Genomic DNA, 20,521 nt, shown 5'->3' on the forward strand with positions numbered 1-20,521 from the left:
CTTTCATACAATTATATATTTTACCTCAATGCACGAAAACTTAGAATTGCCACATTCTGAAGATTTTTCAGGTTAAAATCAAAACTAATATCAAAGGATACCTACGGAAGAGACAAGGAACACACAGTAAATGAGTTGATAGCACAACATCCAAAAGACTTCCCAATAGCAACATAATTATTCATATGTGCAACAATCTGGAATTGCCCTCTGTATCTGAATTCTCCACTGATTTCTGTGTAATATTTCAGTAATTTCTAGTACTCCAGAATTGCTTTGTTCTCGTTTTCCCCTACAAATTGGCATTGTTGCATAAACATGAGCTATTTGCATTTTTAAATTGTGTATAACTAGCTACAAGCTGCAACAAAAGGTGTTCAGATTGCTTCAGTTACATGCTTTTAAACACTAGCACTAACACAAGCTTTGTATTCACTCTTTTCTTCCATTCGTTCCAACAAGTCCACTTTGACGAATGCCATTAAAAATTCAGAAAAAAATTAACTTTTTATATGTAATTATTTTTTTTTATTTTACTCCCCCTGCCTCAGAACGTCATGTTTCTATTCTTTCTAGCAAGTTTCTTATTGCTCCAGTTGATTGTGTTAGAGGCTGGAAGCCTATTTCTGTTCTGCCCTTGAGGAGTAAGAGATTAAGTTCCATAAAACCACGAATATGCTGAGATTTATGGTATACATGAGGAAAAGGATATACGATCTATCCTAGGGCTGTGTGGGCCACCCATCTTCTCTCAAAGCAATACTGCTTTCTTGGACAGATGAGATTCACAAGAGCAGGAGAGGGAGCTACCCCAGGTTCATGCAGCAGGAGGGGTTTGATGGGAATTGTGCTCAGCCCCCAGAAGGCTACCCATGGTGCTCTCTGCTTCGGCCCCCAGCCCTCACCCTCCAAGAATTACAAAGCTACAGTAGCATTTGAAAGCCGTGGGTAGGGACAAATGTGCTTCAAGAGCCTTTTTTCCTTTAATCTGGCAGGGAGGCACAAAAGTTTAGCCCTTAGTTTGTGTCTTTTAATGCCTCTGAAACCCAAAGGGAAGTTAACTGTTGCCAAATCTAAGAAATCCTCACCAGCAGTAAAGGCAGATTTAGAGGAAAACAACAACAAAAAAGCTTTTGGGTATCATTCAAGGTTGTTTAAACATGCTAGCTGTACCTGTTGCCCTGTTCTGAAAACAGGATAGCTTATTTGGCAAATGACTGTACTTTGTGTTGTTCCTGTCTGACACGAGACTTCAGTCCCATCACTCTGCAGAGGAAACAGACAGAAAAGTCGTCTTAATATCAGGTTTTGATAAAGCAGAGAGGAAGTTCCTAGTCTGTATCTTCAACAGGACACGTATTATGCTAAGGAGTAGTACAAATAGGTGTTATGGCAATAATTCCTAGAGATGCAGCAGATGGGTTGGGCATAGGCAGGGCTAGGAGAGAGACAGAAGAAAGGTGGGACAAGGACCACTTCCATGTGATTTCTTGTGAGCTGTAATGATCTTGATAGAATTTTGTGCTGGGCTTGGAAGAAGGAATACAGGCTAGAGAATACAGGTCACCTCCAGCATTAACTCCTACAGTGCTTTTTTACAGCATTTTTACAGAACTTTTGCAGACATAGTTACACAACCTGAGAGCTAGTTAATTACTCTCACTGTAGAAGTTAGTATTCAGAGGGGAACTCTAACGTACTTTTTGTAGGAAAATCGACAATACATAAGAGTTTATTTAATATTTTGCAGAATATTTAGCATGTCATCGTCCTACATCAAAGACAAACTCGTAGACCATGGCCAGTTATCATCACTTTGAAAAGAATTCTTTAAAATGTACTGTCTTTTGTTACAAGCATCCCTAGCAGACATTTGCCATTCATGAATTATGCTACAAAAAAAAAAAAAACACCACCCAAAAACCCACCCATACATTCTAGCTTATGCTTTTCTTCCTGCTTTGAAGCAGGCACATTTTTGGTCAAAAGCTTCACTTGCAGGCTGAAATACTTCTAAGCAAATGGGCTTTTAAAGCAAAAGAAACTCCTAGCTCCAGTGTGGTCTTTTGGCATGAGTGGAATGAGCAATTTTGCTGCACAACAGGATGGGGAGGTAGAGGGGCACCCTCAGCGCTGTGTGGAGTACTTCTGCCAGTTCATTGTTCAGGAAAATGCTGCTCTTGGGCAGTGATGAATGCTACTATCCCTTCTCTCCCTTCAGTATAGGGATTGCTCTGGATTTCACCCCTAGGATTATCATGCACCTCTCCAGTAGCTGCCTGACCACATAAGCCAAGCACTGAAGTCTGGATTTTATCCTTCATGGATTGTTTGGGAGCAACAGTTGAGATTATAGATTTACTGCATTCCCCAAAATAGTATGTGTAATTCCTTTCTTTTCCCTTTTCTAAGACAAAATTCATTAGAAGAAGAGCTTCTGGTATAGCAATCATTTCAATCTGATTCACTGTCTAGCTGGAACACATGGCCTTGGCAGTAACACTACTTCTAGATCCAAAGTCTGTGCTTTAAGGCCGCATCATCAATGCTGCATGCTTGATTTATCAAATATAAATTCCCTGTGGCACAGCAACTGCATTCAGGCATGTGTTGGGATTCAAGCAGAAGATGTGGGTGCCAAGGCCTAAAGTGAGGAAAAGATGACTGAAATACTAAGGTGAGGTCAAACTCAACAGGTTGCCAACTTTTATGCTGACTTGGCAGTGTCTCTCCTTGACCTATATAAACTGATATGCCGAGGGGAATAATTCTGGTATGCAAGAAAATAAATTGGGAGAGAGGTTTGCACACACATTCTTTCCTGGGATAGGCACTACTAGAAAGAAAAGAAAAAAATTTCTCTGAGAAGCTTGAAAATCAGTGGCAATAACAGAAACAGTGAGATTTGGTATCACGTACCGGTAAAGACGATGAAGCGAAAAACAAGTTGTCTGAAAATGTAGCCTGGATTCTGGTGTTATACGCATTTTCCTTTTTATTTCTCAATTTCACATTGAACGTTAGTCTTCTGTTTTTGCTGCTGACAACAAACTGCTGTTTGCTGTTGGAAAATAAAGTCCATTGTTGTAAACAGAGGTACTAGAACAGCTGTTGATCATGAAAATGCGTTGCCTCTAGCCAACAACAAATAACAAGCACAGCAAGACATTTCCTACGTTCTATGCACTTAAACGCTCTGCTTTCTAAATCCTTTGACATAAGAAACTCTGTGATGGTGTTTCTTAAAACCGAATGGGATTAGTGTCTTCTTAAAGTACAGGACCTTGATTATGTATGGTCAAAGTCACTTTGCTCAATTTTCAAGGGCTCTACCGTGGTGGGAATGTGGGCAGAGAGTGGGTGGCGGTCTTGGATGGCAGCTCCAGGAAGAGGCAGCCCTGTCTCTCTGCGTACCGTACATGTATGCGTGTATCTGCATATGGACTTGGAATACGTGCTGCCTGAATGGCGGACCTCAGCTCCCCAGTGGCACAGCCTGCTGCAGGATCCTCACTGCTCCCTGCGGGAGGGACTGAGACAGCTGCTGCAGCCGCTGCTGCTCTCCCAGCGCGCTCCCTTTCCCGACAGCAGCCAGCCAGACACGATTCTTCTGAATGCTCACTGTGTCCTCAATCCCTCAGGTACCAAAACTTGGGTTTTTCTAAGCTGACAAACGTCCTACTTCTACATCTCTGTTCCTATCATACCTCTTTTTCCTTGATTAGTTATTTAGACAGAAATGCTGTTGCTTTTTTTATCCCTGCTATTTCTAAGTAGATGTTGAACTAGAAAGGCATTCTCATCTGGAAATTCGTCCAAAGCCCACAAACAAACCAACCGATGAAAACTCAACACCGGACCCCAACAATTCCACTGATTCAGCTCTTACCCATCATCTGCCTTTCGCTGAACATTCAGAACAAGATCAGAGAAACAAAGTTCATCTTCACCACAATCTTTAATGAAAGGAATCTATGGAAAACAAAAACATTTCCTGAATGACAGGGCTTAACTTTAAAATTATCTACAGACAGTAGAGTGCAAACACCTTTGAGGTGAAGCACATTCTTGGTTTGCAGATAAAAAAATCCCTCTTAAGGGCATTAAAAACTCTGACACATGAACAAATTAACAGTAACACGTTACTACATGTCAACTGATCCGTAAGAACGGTGCAGGCAGGTTATTATTAACCACAACAAATGTGATGGAATCGAAGGGGTTCCATGTCTCCTTTATGTACTCTTTTATTGTAGGCTAAACTAACCTAAAATAGTTCATCTTCGCCATCAACTAGAAGTTCACATCAGCAGTGACATGGCTCAACCAACATGCTCATTATGCCATGGTGGCTGATGTGTGTGTGTGTGTGTGAGCCAGCCCATGCAATACAGACAAAGGTATAAAAGGAACCAGGGGACACCCCCCCAGGTGCCTGCTTTCAGCCCAGTGACTTAACTAGAACACCAGTTTTCACTTGCATGTACCTCTTTGGTGTTTGTGGGGGCCACACATTATGGACGTGTGTATAGCCATGCATTTTTCGATAGTAAGTCTGCATACTTACACTATAGGCCACAGACGCAGGAGAATATATATCAAGGACAGGGCTGGAGCCAGGATTGGCAAGGCCAATGTCAACGCGCAAACTAAGGGAATTCACTGCATCGGAAGGTTCCTGTAAAACATATGGTTCAGATGATAGCTGTCAGCACAGCAAACATGGTAAAATAGGTAATTCTACTGTAAATTGAGAATGCATAGTAAAATCATAGTTGCTCTAAACAAGAAGAAGTAACAGTGCAAAGTTTCATTTCTTGACCAAAATAATTTTGTGAGATTGCCTGATGTGGGCTCCTCTTGCTAAACACCTTTTAGTGCCATTTCCATGATAAAGCTCGTTTTCCTAGGATTCCTGGAGACTCTATTCATCACAGTCATGTCTAGGACTGAGGAACATGCAGATTCTCTGCAGCTGCAGAAGCTGGTCCTCAAAAGCCACAACCAGGTGACTTTCATTCTCACCTGGCTACAGAAGTCGAATTCCTATTCCACTCTGCCATACCATCACAGAGAGCAACTGGGCCTGAGCGACAGTAAAACACGATATACCTCACAGCTCCTCTGTTTCTTAGTACTGGATGAATATCTTCTAGCCCTCTGGCTCATGGCTCCTCAGTGGCACTAAATGTGATCAATAGGTCAAAGATATTTGCATTGCAAACCAAAGCAGGAATCGAAGTCCTCTACCTGACCTAGCATCATGCAGGGGGCTTAAGGCAACTCTCAAGGCTGTGTTCAGTCTTCGGTTCTAGAGAAAGATGAAGACTTCCTTTTTCTTTATTTTTTTCCTAGGTGTATACCTAGGGCTAGCATGCACCAGAAGTCTGCCTGAAATATCATCATATTGAGAGAAAACATTTGCATGTATGTCTTAATTCTTACAGAAGAATCTACTAAGAGGGAAATTAAAATCTATTGAAACTATGGACTGTGGGCTCTGTGTTACGTCAGAGCTGAATTACATAAGTAAGAACTGCCTCTTCTATCCTAAAAAGCTGTGCCGAATTTGACAGTTACTAGTTTCTTTGAAATCAGAATCTTACTAAGTACTTTTCAGTTGTGGGAGACTGGAGAAACGTAAATCATTGAGTACACCATGCATGAAATTAATCTTACGGACATAAAATTCATCAACATCTTCTTCTGATCATTGTTGTCACATAAGACTGCTTGCAGTTGCACTTACCTGTACACTGAAGACATCATGAACACAATTCTCCTCATGACGTACCACAAGATCCCTCTGCATGTACCTTTCATTATTTTCTTTGAACAATCCTCTAGAAGTCACTCTAGAGGACTGGAGATCTGCATCCAATGTTGCATTGTACTTTATAGCTACAAAAAGAAGAACAGTACATTTTTTGCTGAGTATAACTGCCCATGATCTCGTTACTACGCTCAACATTACAGAGTGACCAGCCTTTCCAAACCACACTAAATATTTTACTTTTTTCATAGCTTGCTAAACACAGAGCAGCCTCAAAATGATAAAATTTTCTCTTGTGTTTTTCAAAGCAGTCAAACAGGTTTAAATCCTGACATAAGTTCCCATCCACAGAGAGCACATTAAATGGCAATCAATCCAGTCTCCACTGCAGATGTCTTGAGCCTGCAGCTCAGGCAAGAAGCCAGTCAGCAGGGCCAGGATTACGCTAGATAAAGGGGCCTTGCAACCGTATCCCTGAACTCTGAGGAGACTATAAAGAATCTGCATCTTCTTTTCAATCACATAATAATTTCTGTCTTCTTCATATTATGACTAATACGCTATGGAAGTTCACTGTTATTTTATAGCTTACAATCATGAGTTCCTAAAGGCACTATACATAGCACTGAAACACTCCAACTGGTGTTATCCATGACGTGCATGTTTAACTGAATAGCTTCAGCAAAGGCCAGTGCTGGTCTCAGAAATATCCAGTGCTATGCTGTCCTCTGAAAAGAACAGCTTCTCCCCACTGACATCTGCACTGAGCCAATGGAAAAATTTTTTTTTTCTTTTTCTGAAGCGAGAAAAGTCTGCAGTCTGCTGTTGAAACCAGCAGGTTGAAAAAAATCAGCTTCTCACTAATGACATTTTCTGTGGTTTGTTGAACAGCAAGGATACAGCTCTCCTTGATACTGTTAATTCCTCACTTTTCAAAGATTATGTAGCCAGTGATGGAAGTAGGTCTTAAAAACACTTTCTCAAGCACTTAAGTTTTATACTGATTTTGCCTTTCTTGACATTCAATCTAATGTATATTTAGAATTTCTACTTCTCATTTGAATAATGGACTTTTGAAGAAATTAATGTAAGACAAGTCATTGAAATACTCTTACCCACTTGATTATTTCTCTTAGCAGGTCTAAATGTAGCCTGAAAACATATCTTGACAGTTATTTCTGTGTTCTTGTTCAGCAGACTGATTTTCTCAGGTTTAAATGAGGCAATTATGGACACATTTGCAATGCTTCGTGACCTGAAAAATATTTTTAAAAGGTTACATATTATTTTCAAGAGCACTGGGTAATGTAGAAGCTGTTGTCTATTACTATCTGTAAATGTAACATTGATTGTCTTGGTTCTCAATGTAAACATTTTCTAACAGCACTGGTAAAATTATTTTTCTTTGCATGTAAGTGAATTTGTTGATACAGTAGCTTTCAGTAATGACAATAAATAATTTATCATGTCAAATTAATGGATAATCAATGTCTTTATCGTAATGCTCTAATCCTTCCCTTAAGATAACAAAGAATGAAGCTGTTGTCATGTTTTCCCAATAAGTAACCTTCTTCTGCTCCTTTAGGAAAGTTACTGAGCTTCTCTGGGAAGGCGAAGAAGGGTAATTCTTCATTTTAATTAATACTCTTATTTTTCAGAAAAACAACTTTCATGTAAATAATCAAGATTTTGAAGAACATGCAAAGGAACTCTGCATGTAAAAACAAACACTTTAATCAAAAGTGAAACTCATTAATCAGACCAAATGCCAGAGTGAAAGAAAAATGAGCATCTTCATTAATCAAATCTAAATAAACGCTGGTACTCCACGGAGCAAAATTTCCTTTAATGCAATTCCCACCAGCACCAGCAGCAATTCTGTTGTGGGTCTAAGGTCCAAACTGACCATTCATTTTTAATAATCTTGTTTCATTATGAAATAAGTAGCAATTCAGTGATGTTTTTCTTCTTACAATGGGGAGCCTCAGGCGAGAAGACAAGCGACAGATAGGAAAGCAAGACGCATTTTAATTTAGCTCCTCAAGGAAGTCGTGGAAAATACACAGTGCTTAGGGAGGCAGAAGATTTGGATTCTGTGAAGCCTTTCTTCTTTATTTTGTGAAAGTACTCAGATTGCTCTGGCAAAAGCCACATGCCAGAAAAGATGGATTTCTTGCCAGAAATAGGTGCCAACTCTCTTTCACTGCTCTCTCTCCTTATCCTGCAGGACAACTTTCTCCCCCGGATCAGCCTACCAGCCAGTAAAGGTCACACAGGTTGTGTGGGAAGTGGTTTCATCTGTCTCAGGCTCAGCTATCAAAATTACACTGCGGCTACTGGACTACGACCTGCTGCTACAAACACTCTCAAGCAAACCCCACTCCCTGCTGCTGCCCCTTCCCTCTGGGCCACGTGCCTGCACAGCAGCAGCTGGCAGGGGTGTCTCCTGGCCCTCCCCATCCCTGCCCAGGTCCCTCCCGGCAGCCCCCGCCGCCCAGCTTCCCCCCACGTGCCCTGGCTCTGCCCCCCACACTGCCTTGGCTTTCGATGGTTTGATGATACATCATAACCTTAAAAGAGTTTCAGTCTAATGCTGTTTTTCAGCTAGCTACAATAGCAGCGATGAGGCAATAAGTGTGCTAGTTCTGAACACATGGAATGAAAGAGCTTTTTGGTTTGTTTGTTTTGCTGTTTAATTAACTAAATGCTCAACTTGCATCTGAATCATTAAGTGCTTCCTTTCTAAAAGAGTTTACCAACCATAGCAGAACCACATTTCCATCAGCACCAACTGATACGTCAGTAATGTCATCGTCATCTAAGTCTCTATGGCCATCTACTGATCTTCCAAAGAATTGGAGCTGTTGTCCAAAAGCAGAATCCGATCCTAAAATTTTCTGGGAAAGAGAGTTTGGTTACTGAGTTTGCCACAAGCGTGCTTAAGTCTGTAGATACCAGCGTAAGCAATGGATTTTCACTGATATTCCCTGTATACGCAATGTATTGTTTAAACAAAATGCTTTTGTGGATGTTTTCTCACATGCTTTAAGCACTTTTTCCTCCCCTGTGGGAGCAGACAATGGATGAGATTTTTCTGTCTTGGGAGTAGATCAACTAACTGACTGCTGTATGCCAGCTAGTACTTACTGGAAACTTTTTCCATCTCACACTGAGCAACTCAAAGAATAGGAAGCTTAACAGGACTTCTAACAAATACTTCGTGCAACCAGAAAGTCTGCATGGAAAGTGACATTAAAATTACCATTATATTAGCATATAGGATATGCAAAGACCCTTGAAAGTCTTTTGCTTTAATACTACATATTTATAATTTACAGAGCTGGGATTTATCTAATCTTCATTGCTGTACATCAACCCTAAAAACCTGAATAATGGGTGTAAAAAAATGTATAGGGAAGTAGCTGACTTCATATGCAGGCACCAAAAATTGTAAGCGGCTCAGACACAGAACCTTGCAAGTTCTTTTCCTCTCTATGCTTCTGTAAGCACCACAACATCAACCAGGGCATGCTGACAGCTGAAGTAAGGAGAGGCACAAAACTTGAAATAAGCCATGAGAATAACAGTACTCTTTTAAAAGGATGAAACAGTAGCCAATTAAAAGATAGAAAATCCTTCTGTTTTCCTCTAGCAGATCTAAAGGCACTGAGTACAGCATTATGCAACAAAGTTAATTACCTGAGAATACTTGGTACGTATAGTCTTTCGAAATCCATTGTAAATGTAAATTGCTCCAGAGTTTTGGTTTTCCAGTGGTGCACCTATGACAACATCATTAAAGCCATCCAAATCAATGTCTGCAAGCGTTGCGATTGCTGATCCAAAGCGAGCGTTTTCTGACCCCTGTGGACCTTCCAAGAGTTCTTGTTGATCCAAAATTCCCTTTAAAAAAGGAAAAAGAAGAAAAAGCAAAAACACAGCTATCATTGCACCAGATTAGACATAGGAGTATCTATGTGCATTGTTTTTTGGTTTTGTTTTCCAGTACATTCCCCTTGGACTGCTCAACCCTGAATTCCTTCTCCATTGTATTGCCCATTCAGTTTGCATTATGTCTCAGAGTCTTGGCAAGCATTACACAGCAAAATTAAAGCATGCTATGCAAAGCACTAATAGCAAATATAACCATATGTATGAAGCTTAAATGCTCTCACTGTCCTCATCTGACTGTTCTATTTCACAATACATTGAAAAATACAGTTTCCAGTTTTGGATTACAAGTTTTTATGCAGAGGGAATGGAAATTATGTAACTGGACATAATTCTTTGAAACAGAAATGGAATTTCCTAACTAAACTAATGCAAAAAACATGTGTCCAAATGCTAAACTCCTGACCTCTCCAGTGCCAATGAAGAAAGAAAGATTGGAGATCTTTATAGTTAAATAATCATATTTATATTAGTTTAAATTCAACTCTCTGGCAAATATCATTCTCATCTTTAATTGCAGTTATCACGCTGTGCTTAAAATTTTAGAAATACCAGCCAAGTTATTTGTTAAAAATGACTACAAAAGTATTATTTATGCAACACGGACAAGTTGCACAAATCCAGGTTCTTTAAAAAAATAAAAATCATTCTTTCATTATTGTTAATTTTTAAATAATTTTGAAGCTAACATTTGGCAAAGACTAAATGTTGTAGGCATAGTCTTCCAATTTAAACAGTTTTCAAAACATGAAAGAAAAATCCTTCATTTTTCTTTTCTTCCCTATTTCGTGTCTAATTCTACAGTCACAAAGACCAATGTCAGCTGCCAGCAGTACCTCTTCCAGCACCTCCATCTACCTTGAAATTGCCTTAGGGTACAGTTTCCTGTTGCTCCAGGATGATCTGACTGTGAGCTGCCGCTGAAGAGGATGGTCCTTCCTCTCTATTTATTTGATTGCAATTTACCTAGTAAAAAGGCCATGCTCTGTTTTTGCTAATGGATGGCAGGTATTAGTTTACTTTGCATACCCAGACATCCAATGATTGACTGAGAGACTGTTCAAAAGTGCCAGAGGCTTCAGGACTGTTAATAGAGATATTCTGAAAACACCTACTACAGGTCTGAATAAAAACCACAGTCAGTCAACCATCAGACAAATAACATCGCTTCACTGAACAAAGGAGACAACATGAGTAATAGCAACCATCCAGTGTGAAAGGCTACGAAACAATGCAGAAGACTGGCAGAAAAGCGTTTATTAGAACTGTTTTGGGAATACTGTTAGGTGTTGAGCAGATTTGCCAAAATCAAATGGTAAACAATTACTTAGCAAAAGCCTCAAGCTAAGTTTTTCATAGAAACCTCATGTCAACCTCATGTTATATTTGTGTAGAGTGCTTAGCACAGTGTCTAAAACCAGGACCAGGGAGCCACCTAGAGCAGCAGGCCCCTGGTCACTAGTAGTGCTTAGCTACTAACTTGCTTATTGACTCCATTTTGTTCCAGCTTGCTTATTCCCAGATTACATGCACAAGCAGTTCTGGGGAAAGTTTGCAGCTGCTCCTGAAAAGCAGAATGGGTGAGATCGCACTGGGAAGGGCTCCATCCGCACTCCTCTAACCCGGCAGGCTTGGCACCATTTACCCCTGCCCTTATGCCACACCCCGGGAAAAGCACACGCTCTGTTTCTTGTTACAAAAACACCACTCACAGTATTTCTAGCGCTTTGAAAAAGATACACTAAATAGTGACTTAGAGGCCCTGAAAAGATCCAGGGCCAAAGGCTTTTTAGCATGCATGTGGCCAGTCTGCTTTGAAAGAAGCTAACCCTAAGCAATACCGGCTTGAGCGAGTCTGCTGCACCAGGTGGCTGTGGGGCCAGGGATAGCTCTTCTGATCACTCTCTGATTTAACAGAACTGACACTGCCACTAAGTACTGCTGCAGTTTGGACTGCTTTTTCCTTGGTAAAACTGCAGTTCAGGGAACAACAGTAAATCCCTCCAGCTGCAAATGAAGATATCAGCACTTATCATGGGTGGGGAGGCAGGAAGCTGATTCTGGCTTTGCTACACTGCCATTCTTACCTTTGTGATGGAAAACATGTACACTCTCCCTTCCTCTTTCTTCAGGTCATTCATAAACATCGGTGCACCAACAAGCAGCACATCTGTCACAGAATCCCTGTTAACGTCCACTGAACACACCACACTGCCAAAGTAGGAACCAATCTGAAATCAGTAGTAAGAAAGTCATGTTTATATGTTGATTTTGTAAAGCATAATGTTTTAGCACCTGACTCAGAAAACTTACGCCCAGAAATAGTCCAATACTAACGAATGAAACTGCCCACTGGAATGAAATTACTATATAACATACTCCAGTGTTTGAAGAATCATACCCTTATCGTGTGCCCACTGATTTTGCCCAGTAGCTGCTGCTATGGCTTTACCACTTGGCAATGAGAATGCAAACAGAGAATAAGCTATGGGAGGTATATTTTTTTATATTAAACTGTGCACATGAAACTACCCAATCTCTGATTTACTCTCAGATTTGACTTACAAGCAAACAGAACCAAAACCATCTAAACTCACTGCTTTTTTCCAAATTAAGAAAAAGAGAATGAGCGTCCAAATCTCTCTTTTGATGTCACCTACTTCACAACTTCTCAGACATAGCAGAGCTCACTGAGTCTCTCCCAATTAGAAGTGTTGACAGAATGATACATTAAGTAGCTTTGTATATTATCTTTTACCACTAATTGGATTACTTCCTGAAATACTGTTTAAGAGTCACAGTTAACCTCATTGAAATAGTCTAGTGGCAGAGAAAAGTTCAAGTAGATTCTAAATGGATTGCAAGAAAGAGGAATTTTCAGAACAAATGCATTGCAATTTACTGCTGTGTCAATAAAAACAGATGCCTGCAAAATCTGCATTCATGACCAAAATATACGTGCCTGTTCACCTCTCTGGGACTGCATAATTGTGATATTACCATCGCTGTCAACATCATAAATCACTACCCTGCCAGTGTAGTTGGATCTTGGTGCACCAGCAACAAAATAGATGGAGCTCTGAGTTGAGAGAACAGCAACAGAATAACCTGGGGAGAGAAGCCAACATTTAACATGTATGAGAGACCATTAACTACAAGTCATCAGGTGGTTATCCATAAAGGCACAGAGGATGAATCAACCTGGTACGTTAGTTGCAGAGAACGATACTTCTAGATGGGAAGTTAAGCTGTCACATATGCATGAAATTTGCAATAGTCTTCTGGAGAGAACAATGACACACAGATCAAGTTGAAGCAGGTTTGCAGAATAGCATGGACAACAGTTTAGCCTATTCAGTAAAAAGTAGACCACAAAAATGTCATACTTGTGATGGAGATAGGAAAAAGACTGCAAAGAGTATCCTTGGAATGAAGAAATAAAGACAAACATGAGATGAACATTTGGGCCAGCCTTCAAACTGGGAAGGAACACCTAGCTTCTGCAAAGCTTGCAGCGTATTTTCCCACAGCTCACCAAACCACAGTGAATTGGCTGAATACAACAGGCTGTGTTAACAGCGTGTCAGCTGAAGGGCTTAGGTTGATTGAACTTCTTTGAACATTTTAATCCTCATTCCCATTATTCTAACATTATTTGCTTTCAGGAAACATCTTTTAATACCTGCAAATATTTTAAACATGTATTAGCACTATAAAGCTAACATTACTACATATTTTACATTTCTGTCGTTTAATTACAGCAAATTTATTTTAACAGAAGAAAACAAAATCATCCTTTATAAAGACTATAGTTTAAACTTAATAACAAAATCCCAGTGATTAGGCAGAATATGCAGGTCTTTAGCAAGCTGCAGGACCATGTGAGGAGCACAGTCTAAAAGGATTACGCCTTGGTCGTTACATATACCAGTCTAATTCAGATTTGTGTTCAGTCACTTTTTTCTAGGGAGAGAACATCATTGGAGACTAGAAGTTCAAGAAGCAACAACAAAACAAGATTTTATTCTGCAAGTTAAGGCCACACAGTCCTAATTAATACACCATACAACCATTTGAAGTGAGAGGCTGCAGTGCAGAACGGGGGCCAATCTAGCAAGCTGTGATGTGCTAGCAGCCATTTAGCTTGGGCCCCCCCAGGCTGGTGAGAGAGCGCTGGTACAGAGAGCTCTTAGTGGGGGACAGAAGGAGGTGGAAAGGAAATGAAGGGACAGAAAAGGCAACAACATTGTTTGCTCCAAAAAGATTAAGGTCAATACTCCAGAAAGTGCCTTGTGGAGAAGTGCTGAAAGGAAATGACCTGACCTTTTAAGAATTATTCTAGAAAAGGGAAGAAGAGGTCACACATGCAAAAGAGCTACTGCTCATTAGGTTAGGTTTAATTTATTCATTGTGTTGGATGCAAGTAATGCTAAGCCATAGGGAAAAGAGCACCTTAGTTGCAAAAATAGCACCTCAACTTCAAGGATAAGAAAGTCGTAGGTGGTTAATGTAGTAGCATTATTCAGAGATGAATCACCAGAGCAGGCATGTTGTAGGTTTGCAGAAAACATTTCAGTGAACTGAGAAGACAAACTGACTGGCTTTATTGGGTCACAAAAACATGCATCAGAAAATATATGGGGGTTATAAGACCTCTGTTAAACTGCAGCAATATTCCTAAACCTATAAACTGAGCTGTAAAAGGACAAGAAAAGAGCGAGCACAGATGAAGCAACAGCAAGTCAATCAACTTCTCATCCACATGTAAGTACATACAAATATTAAACCGGAAGGTAACCATAATGATCAGTACGATGCACTAAGCAGCCTTTCAAATCCCATGACTTCTTATGTCTCTGTGACAAAGCCTGATTCTTTTTTCAGCTTACCACATTGATATGAGTAGAATTTTAAAAACACAATAAAGATTTCATTCAATTAACTGTTGACCAATAAATAAACTCTTTTTGGATGTAAAATTCTTTTCATATTCTCAAATCAGTTCTTAACAGGAGTATGGCTAGAGCAGAATTTCCCAAGTTCTTTAATATCTTAATAAAGATTTGATACATTTCCAGATTTGTATTTCAGGCCCTTACCTAGATAAGAGCTATGATTTCTGTCCTGTAGAATTTTCTCAAACACGTGGCTTGGAAAAGTGGTGACTCTGTCTGAAGACTCCTGAACTATGGTTCCACTCCAGTCATAGGCCCCAACAGCACCCAGCAGCAGAACATCCTTTAAAAAATAAAAATCAACATTTTAGAATTACCTATTTCAGAAAAAATGTGAGCAAAGCTGAAGTTACCATATGTAATTTCCTACATCACTTTTTTTTTTAAGGCAGTGATGTACAGTCTAATGACTGCAAGCAGTTGACTGGAGCTGCTTATAGTTACCACTTACATGCAGGACTTTACTGCCCTATTAAGAGGGTTATCACCCATCTACTGCAAGAGGATAAGCGACTGCTTTAGCTCCCAGGGCACTGCAACTCAAGATAAAATGGGTTATTTAAACACTGTGATAATTTCCAAGCCTGTGATAATTTCCAAAGCCAACCCCTGGGGCTGGGCTTGCCTAGTCTATGCTTTTACGTACTCATGATCCTCAGAAAAACAAGGATCAGACAAACAAAACTGTAAGAAAAAGCTAAAGTCCCCTTTTTGCCAACAAAAGTGCCAATGACAGCACACAAAAGCTGATGGAAAAAGATCCAAAATTTCATTCTTTAAGTGTATTGTAAGGAGATGTCCTTGAGAGAAACCTTAAATCTAAAATCCAAATTAGTATGGCTTATTGTACAGAATACTTAATACAGAAATACTTACTTAGACTTGTACACATAAAACAAACATAGTTTAGATTATTCACATTATTAAAATTCTTTACTGAACTGAGATACTGTTTCCTGAAGAAAACCCCAAATCTTTCTTAATTTTTGCCATTTCCTAGCATCAAGTGCTTGGTAAATTAAAACTTCAATTTGTGCAAATACAGAGGACTTTTAAAAATTTATTTCATTCATCTTTGAGGGCTATGAGAAAGAAACAACCTTCCTGTATTTTCAGTTGAAAGCTGCTTGAACCACACTTGAATTTTACAAAGAGGACCTATTGGGTCAAGATAATCTTAAAATTGATTAGCAAGAAAGATGTATCTGATTTATTATTCCTTCTAATTTCTAAGTGATATATGCTTTAAACAAATGTTATTAACTATATAAAGATTAGGTTAATTCTTTTCAGACTTGATTTATTTACATCTTGGTGACTGCCTAGAAATATACCAGCTTTACAATATGGTTTCAATTCTTCTCAGTTATTCAGCTACAAAATATTAACTTGGAGCAATTGAATTTTTCATGCTATGTGAACTCAGAAATCACTGAAATAATTGGATTAACACATCTCAAAAATCATTACCTGAAAGAAGCTATTACTCAACTTTACATATTAATGTATATTTTTTCATTTTAGGGATATACAGCATCTATTAGAAGTAATTTTTGTGGTATTCAAATTAAAAAAAAAAAGACAATGATAATTTGCCATTCTCCTACTTATAAAAAAATCTTAAACTTGGTCATTGTGTTTTATTAGTCTTACTTTGTTGCAATTCTAAGCATTCATGTCTATGTAATTAAATCTATTTGTATCATTAAAAAATTAAATTCACATACCTTTTTTTGCGAGTAATATGCACTGAAGCCCACCTGCGACATTTCCATTTGGAATGTATCACCTTGATCTGTACCTGGTAAAACAAATATTTGCATATGGTTAACCCTATAGAACCACACAGGAGATCCAATATAGCTGCCTATGAGCTTAGCTATATAGGGACTTCCAAATCCACCAATTCTGCTAAAACATTTCCAACATTTCCAAACAACGAAAACCTGAGCGCTAATAAACTGTAGAATATTTGGAGGATTTAATGGCAAATTGATAAGATGGAGCCATGATGCTATGAGTCTCTTCCAAAAAAGGGCAGAAGATGATGATAAAGATGGCTTGAATCAGTCTGCACAGTTGTCACTGTGGCTAATTTTTTTTTATGTTTCCTAGGAAGCACTAATAATACACTGAAATTAGCAGCTTTAATAACTGTATATTCACAACTTTCAAATGAATGTTTCTTATCATATAGGACTTATAAAACTGTTGTAATTGTCTTGAAAAATACTGTGCAGGAGTATTTCCTAAGGTAGATGGATGGGACTTAGGTAACAGGAATTCAGCGGGAGTACAAATACCCAAGAGGGGGACCTCACCCAATCCCCTTGACTTGATTAGCAGCATGGGCCCAGTAAAGAATAGATGGAGAAGAAAGAGAAGTTCAGGATTTCATCCTGAGCACAGGAAGGTTGCAGCCATGAAAAGCTCTTTAGGGTCGGCTGAGGGCAGGTCACAAGTCTCCCGAGCATGGTCTGAATTTGACTTTAAAAAGCTGGCTTTTGGGTTGATGAAGTGCCTCTGAGTTGCCTCTACAGCATCTTCCTCCAACAGTACACAGAGGACGTGGGTGATGCTAGGGATAGAGCCTGGTAGATGCCACACAGATTGCATTACTGTAGCTTTTCAGTTCTGTAATCAGTAACCTAGTCTACTAATTTGCTTTTTAAATCCACAGTTGCTTAGCATTAACAGAAAAACACTGGTGAATCTGACAAGCGTAAAGATACTTTTACTCCTCCAGGGGTAATAGCTCCTAACGCATTTGGATGCATATGGACAAGCCCGCAGTGGATGCCTGAAGCCCAGGACTTGACTCAAGTTTTCAGCAACTGGGGAATATTTCCCACAGACTGCAGAAACTAACTTGAAGCTCAGGCTCATTAGCAGTGGGGTAGCTGGGGGAACACCTGTGCAAGCCAGAGCCCTCCTGGGGAGCAGGGAGCAGCCAGCAGCTCCAGCTGCCCCTTGTTTTCACAGCAGGAGACTAAGGTGAAGCTAAATAAACTCCTTAGCTCATCAGCTGGGAGAACCTGATCTAATTTTTCAGAGACATCAAATATTTTACCTTCTATACTAAAAATGCGCTCTCCAAGTGTTCCCGCTTCTTCTAGTAGTGCAGCCTCAGATGACACATTAAAGAAATACTTGTCTGTTGGATGACTAGCAATTCCTTTGATTTCTTTAATTAAGTTTTTAGTATCAAGTTCATGCCTGATTAAGTATCCCAAAACCTTGGATAAAAAAGAACAAAATAAGAAGAGTGAAGGAAATCATGGTGTTACTCCATTTCCTTTTGTATTATTTAAGTAAATATTCTACATATTAAAAAAAAATAGAATTACCTTCATTCATATTACTGAATTGCTTATTAGACTGTATTCCTATACAAAGGACTATTCACATAGGAAAAATATATAAACCAAGGCAAAGGAGAACAAGGCAAAAACACTGAAGTTGCTCAGGTAATATTGGTTTTGCTTTTTCAGCCAGTTAAAGAAGACCAATATTTCATTAATTCATAAAGATTAATTTCACCCAGTTTCAGTCTCACCAGTGTACGAATGCATGCATTATATACAGCTTATATATAGAACATGCACTTTCATATATAAACAACAAAATGATCTTTCAAAAATTGCAATAATATATATAATTATATATTTTTACTTACAGCAATGCCAAATCTGGTTATATTGTCTTCATTGCATTTACCTATCACTGTTTTCAAGTTGGAGCCATCATGTGATTCACCGTCCGTCACAACAACCATTACTTTTGTGGCTGTCGGACGTCCTCCCGATTCAGGTGAGAAAGCATACTGTCTGTTATAAAATATTGGATTTATCACATGTCAATTTTTAATGGATGGAATTCAGTATGTATACTGTAATGAATATGTCTATCACTGACTTAGAACAAGGTGCATCTGTAGTGCTTTTTATTTGGAAATTAACAATCTGCAATAAGAATTTTCAATTATGCTCCTGACAACTTCTTCTCAAAGCACTGCTCAAAGAGCCATCAGAAATGTAATCAAGGAAGTAGGAAAAAAAAAAAAACACAAGTAGGACTGGATGGTATTTCTGATAGAAATACCAGGGAAAACAATATTTTTTTGTACAAATGTTTCTAAATAAAAAGATTTTTTTGTCAGAATTATTAATGTTTTGTAACACCAGAGTAGCCAGGAATTGGCTCCACCAAGTTCAAACAAAAGGGGAAGAGTATTAATAATGGCTTCCTCAATACTACCGCAAGTACTGATCCATTGAAGGCTAAGTCTGTCCCTAAATAAGATTTTCAAGGCCATTTGATTCAGCATGTATTGGGTTAGAGTCTTGTCCTTGATTCAACTGCACGACAGCATCTTCCTATTGAGAAACAGATCTAGTTTGTATACATACTCAGAGTCACGCTACATTGTTTTACATTTTTCCTATTTTTCATGCTGCTGGTGCTGCAGTGACAAACTGACAACAGACGAGAGATTTTATTTTCGCTGCAATCAAGCAAAGCCTGACCTGCAAACATGAATGTTACCCACTAAATCCCTGGATAAACTTTTACTTCTTTTGTATCTTTCCTAAAAGCTTGTCCGTGGTGTTCGATGCACTGGCATGTTTAGACAGCCCAAACAATTCTGTTGGGTACCAGAACTACCTTAGTGTAGAGTTTAACCCAATGGTTGAAGACATGATTTTCAGTAAGTCTAGTTTACATATCCCTATACTGTTCTGCATGGGGCACCGTAAATGAACCTGAAGGATTCTGCCTGGTGCTGGGAACCTCCTCAGAGGCTCCGAGCATGTACACTCCCAGTGGGAATGAAATTCAGGATGTACCCGTGGCCTCGTAAGGTAAGTTACAATAGTGGCACAGTAATCATCGATGTGTTTTACCTTGCATTGTCAATGGCTTTGAAAGTATTAGTCAGATCTCCTCCCTTCTGATACGTTCCCTCCATTGCTTTAACAACCTCGTCCTTTGTTTGATATGTATTCAAATTGAACACTACACGGGGATCATTAGCATACTGAATTAAACCCACCTATGCAATAAAGAAATTAGGTTAGATTAGCACGCATTACAATCAGTGACATAGAATCATGATGCTTACTTATTTGTCAGGTTGGAGTAAAGGATCTGCAGATGCACATGGGGTTATAATTTTCTTTCAACACATATAAAACCAATTAATATTAACATATTTGGAAAGCAAAGAAAGCTAAAATGCTCTTGCACTTTATGTCATTTATTATGGACTACAACATGTTAATGCAAACAATCTGAAATAGTAGGCATTAAAAGTTTGCTTGGTTACTTCTGGAAGAGCTGTCAGATAGCAATAATACAGGGAGCTCCGGGAAAAATGAGAAAATAGCAAAAATTCTACAAGCTGACAGCCCCTCAATCTGATCTCTTCTAAGAAAATCCTAAAGGTTAGTTACTTGACAGCACTGCAAACCCTATTTATTTTTAATACAGGTGAAGCTGAAGATATATGCTAAGATGTACTTTTAGTATGAAAATAAAAAAGAGCAGAAGATGCTAAAGGTGAGGTTCAGAAAGGACTGAGCAGGAAGCCTAGCTTTTAAGCACCTCACTTCCAAAGTCGCCCAAGGAAGAAGGCAGCCTTTGGGAGCGAGATTTCCAGTGCCCCAGTCTTTGTTCCCAGAACTGTTTATGGAAAATGGACAACTGTAAAGATAGAAAATGTTTTAAAAAAAAGGCAATAAAATTTTCCTTACCATCACCAAATTAAAAGGAAAAAATAACTCAAAGATCAGACAGTAACCATGCAGGAAAAACTTGTATTTTAAAGATGCAGCAGTTGGAA

General features: G+C 39.0%; 1 protein-coding gene across 2 annotated transcripts in view; it reads right to left on the reverse strand.

Annotated features, from left to right (window-relative positions):
- The window catches only part of ITGA2 (integrin subunit alpha 2), a 71,765-nt gene that overhangs the window by 18,699 nt on the left and 32,545 nt on the right, over positions 1–20,521 (reverse strand). For both annotated transcript variants that reach the window (XM_075136603.1, XM_075136602.1), the window contains 16 exons: positions 19,584–19,732; positions 18,356–18,506; positions 17,750–17,915; positions 16,407–16,480; positions 14,824–14,962; positions 12,687–12,832; positions 11,812–11,955; positions 9,473–9,676; positions 8,534–8,670; positions 6,889–7,028; positions 5,750–5,901; positions 4,568–4,678; positions 3,890–3,972; positions 2,920–3,061; positions 1,174–1,266; positions 25–101 (listed from right to left, as the gene is read on the reverse strand). In XM_075136603.1, coding sequence (XP_074992704.1) covers positions 25–101; positions 1,174–1,266; positions 2,920–3,061; positions 3,890–3,972; positions 4,568–4,678; positions 5,750–5,901; positions 6,889–7,028; positions 8,534–8,670; positions 9,473–9,676; positions 11,812–11,955; positions 12,687–12,832; positions 14,824–14,962; positions 16,407–16,480; positions 17,750–17,915; positions 18,356–18,506; positions 19,584–19,732 — 2,108 coding nt within the window. The remainder of the gene's footprint in view (positions 1–24; positions 102–1,173; positions 1,267–2,919; positions 3,062–3,889; positions 3,973–4,567; positions 4,679–5,749; positions 5,902–6,888; positions 7,029–8,533; positions 8,671–9,472; positions 9,677–11,811; positions 11,956–12,686; positions 12,833–14,823; positions 14,963–16,406; positions 16,481–17,749; positions 17,916–18,355; positions 18,507–19,583; positions 19,733–20,521) is intronic.

The sequence above is a fragment of the Calonectris borealis genome, chromosome Z (genome assembly GCF_964195595.1).
Source record: "Calonectris borealis chromosome Z, bCalBor7.hap1.2, whole genome shotgun sequence".
NCBI lineage: Eukaryota > Metazoa > Chordata > Aves > Procellariiformes > Procellariidae > Calonectris > Calonectris borealis.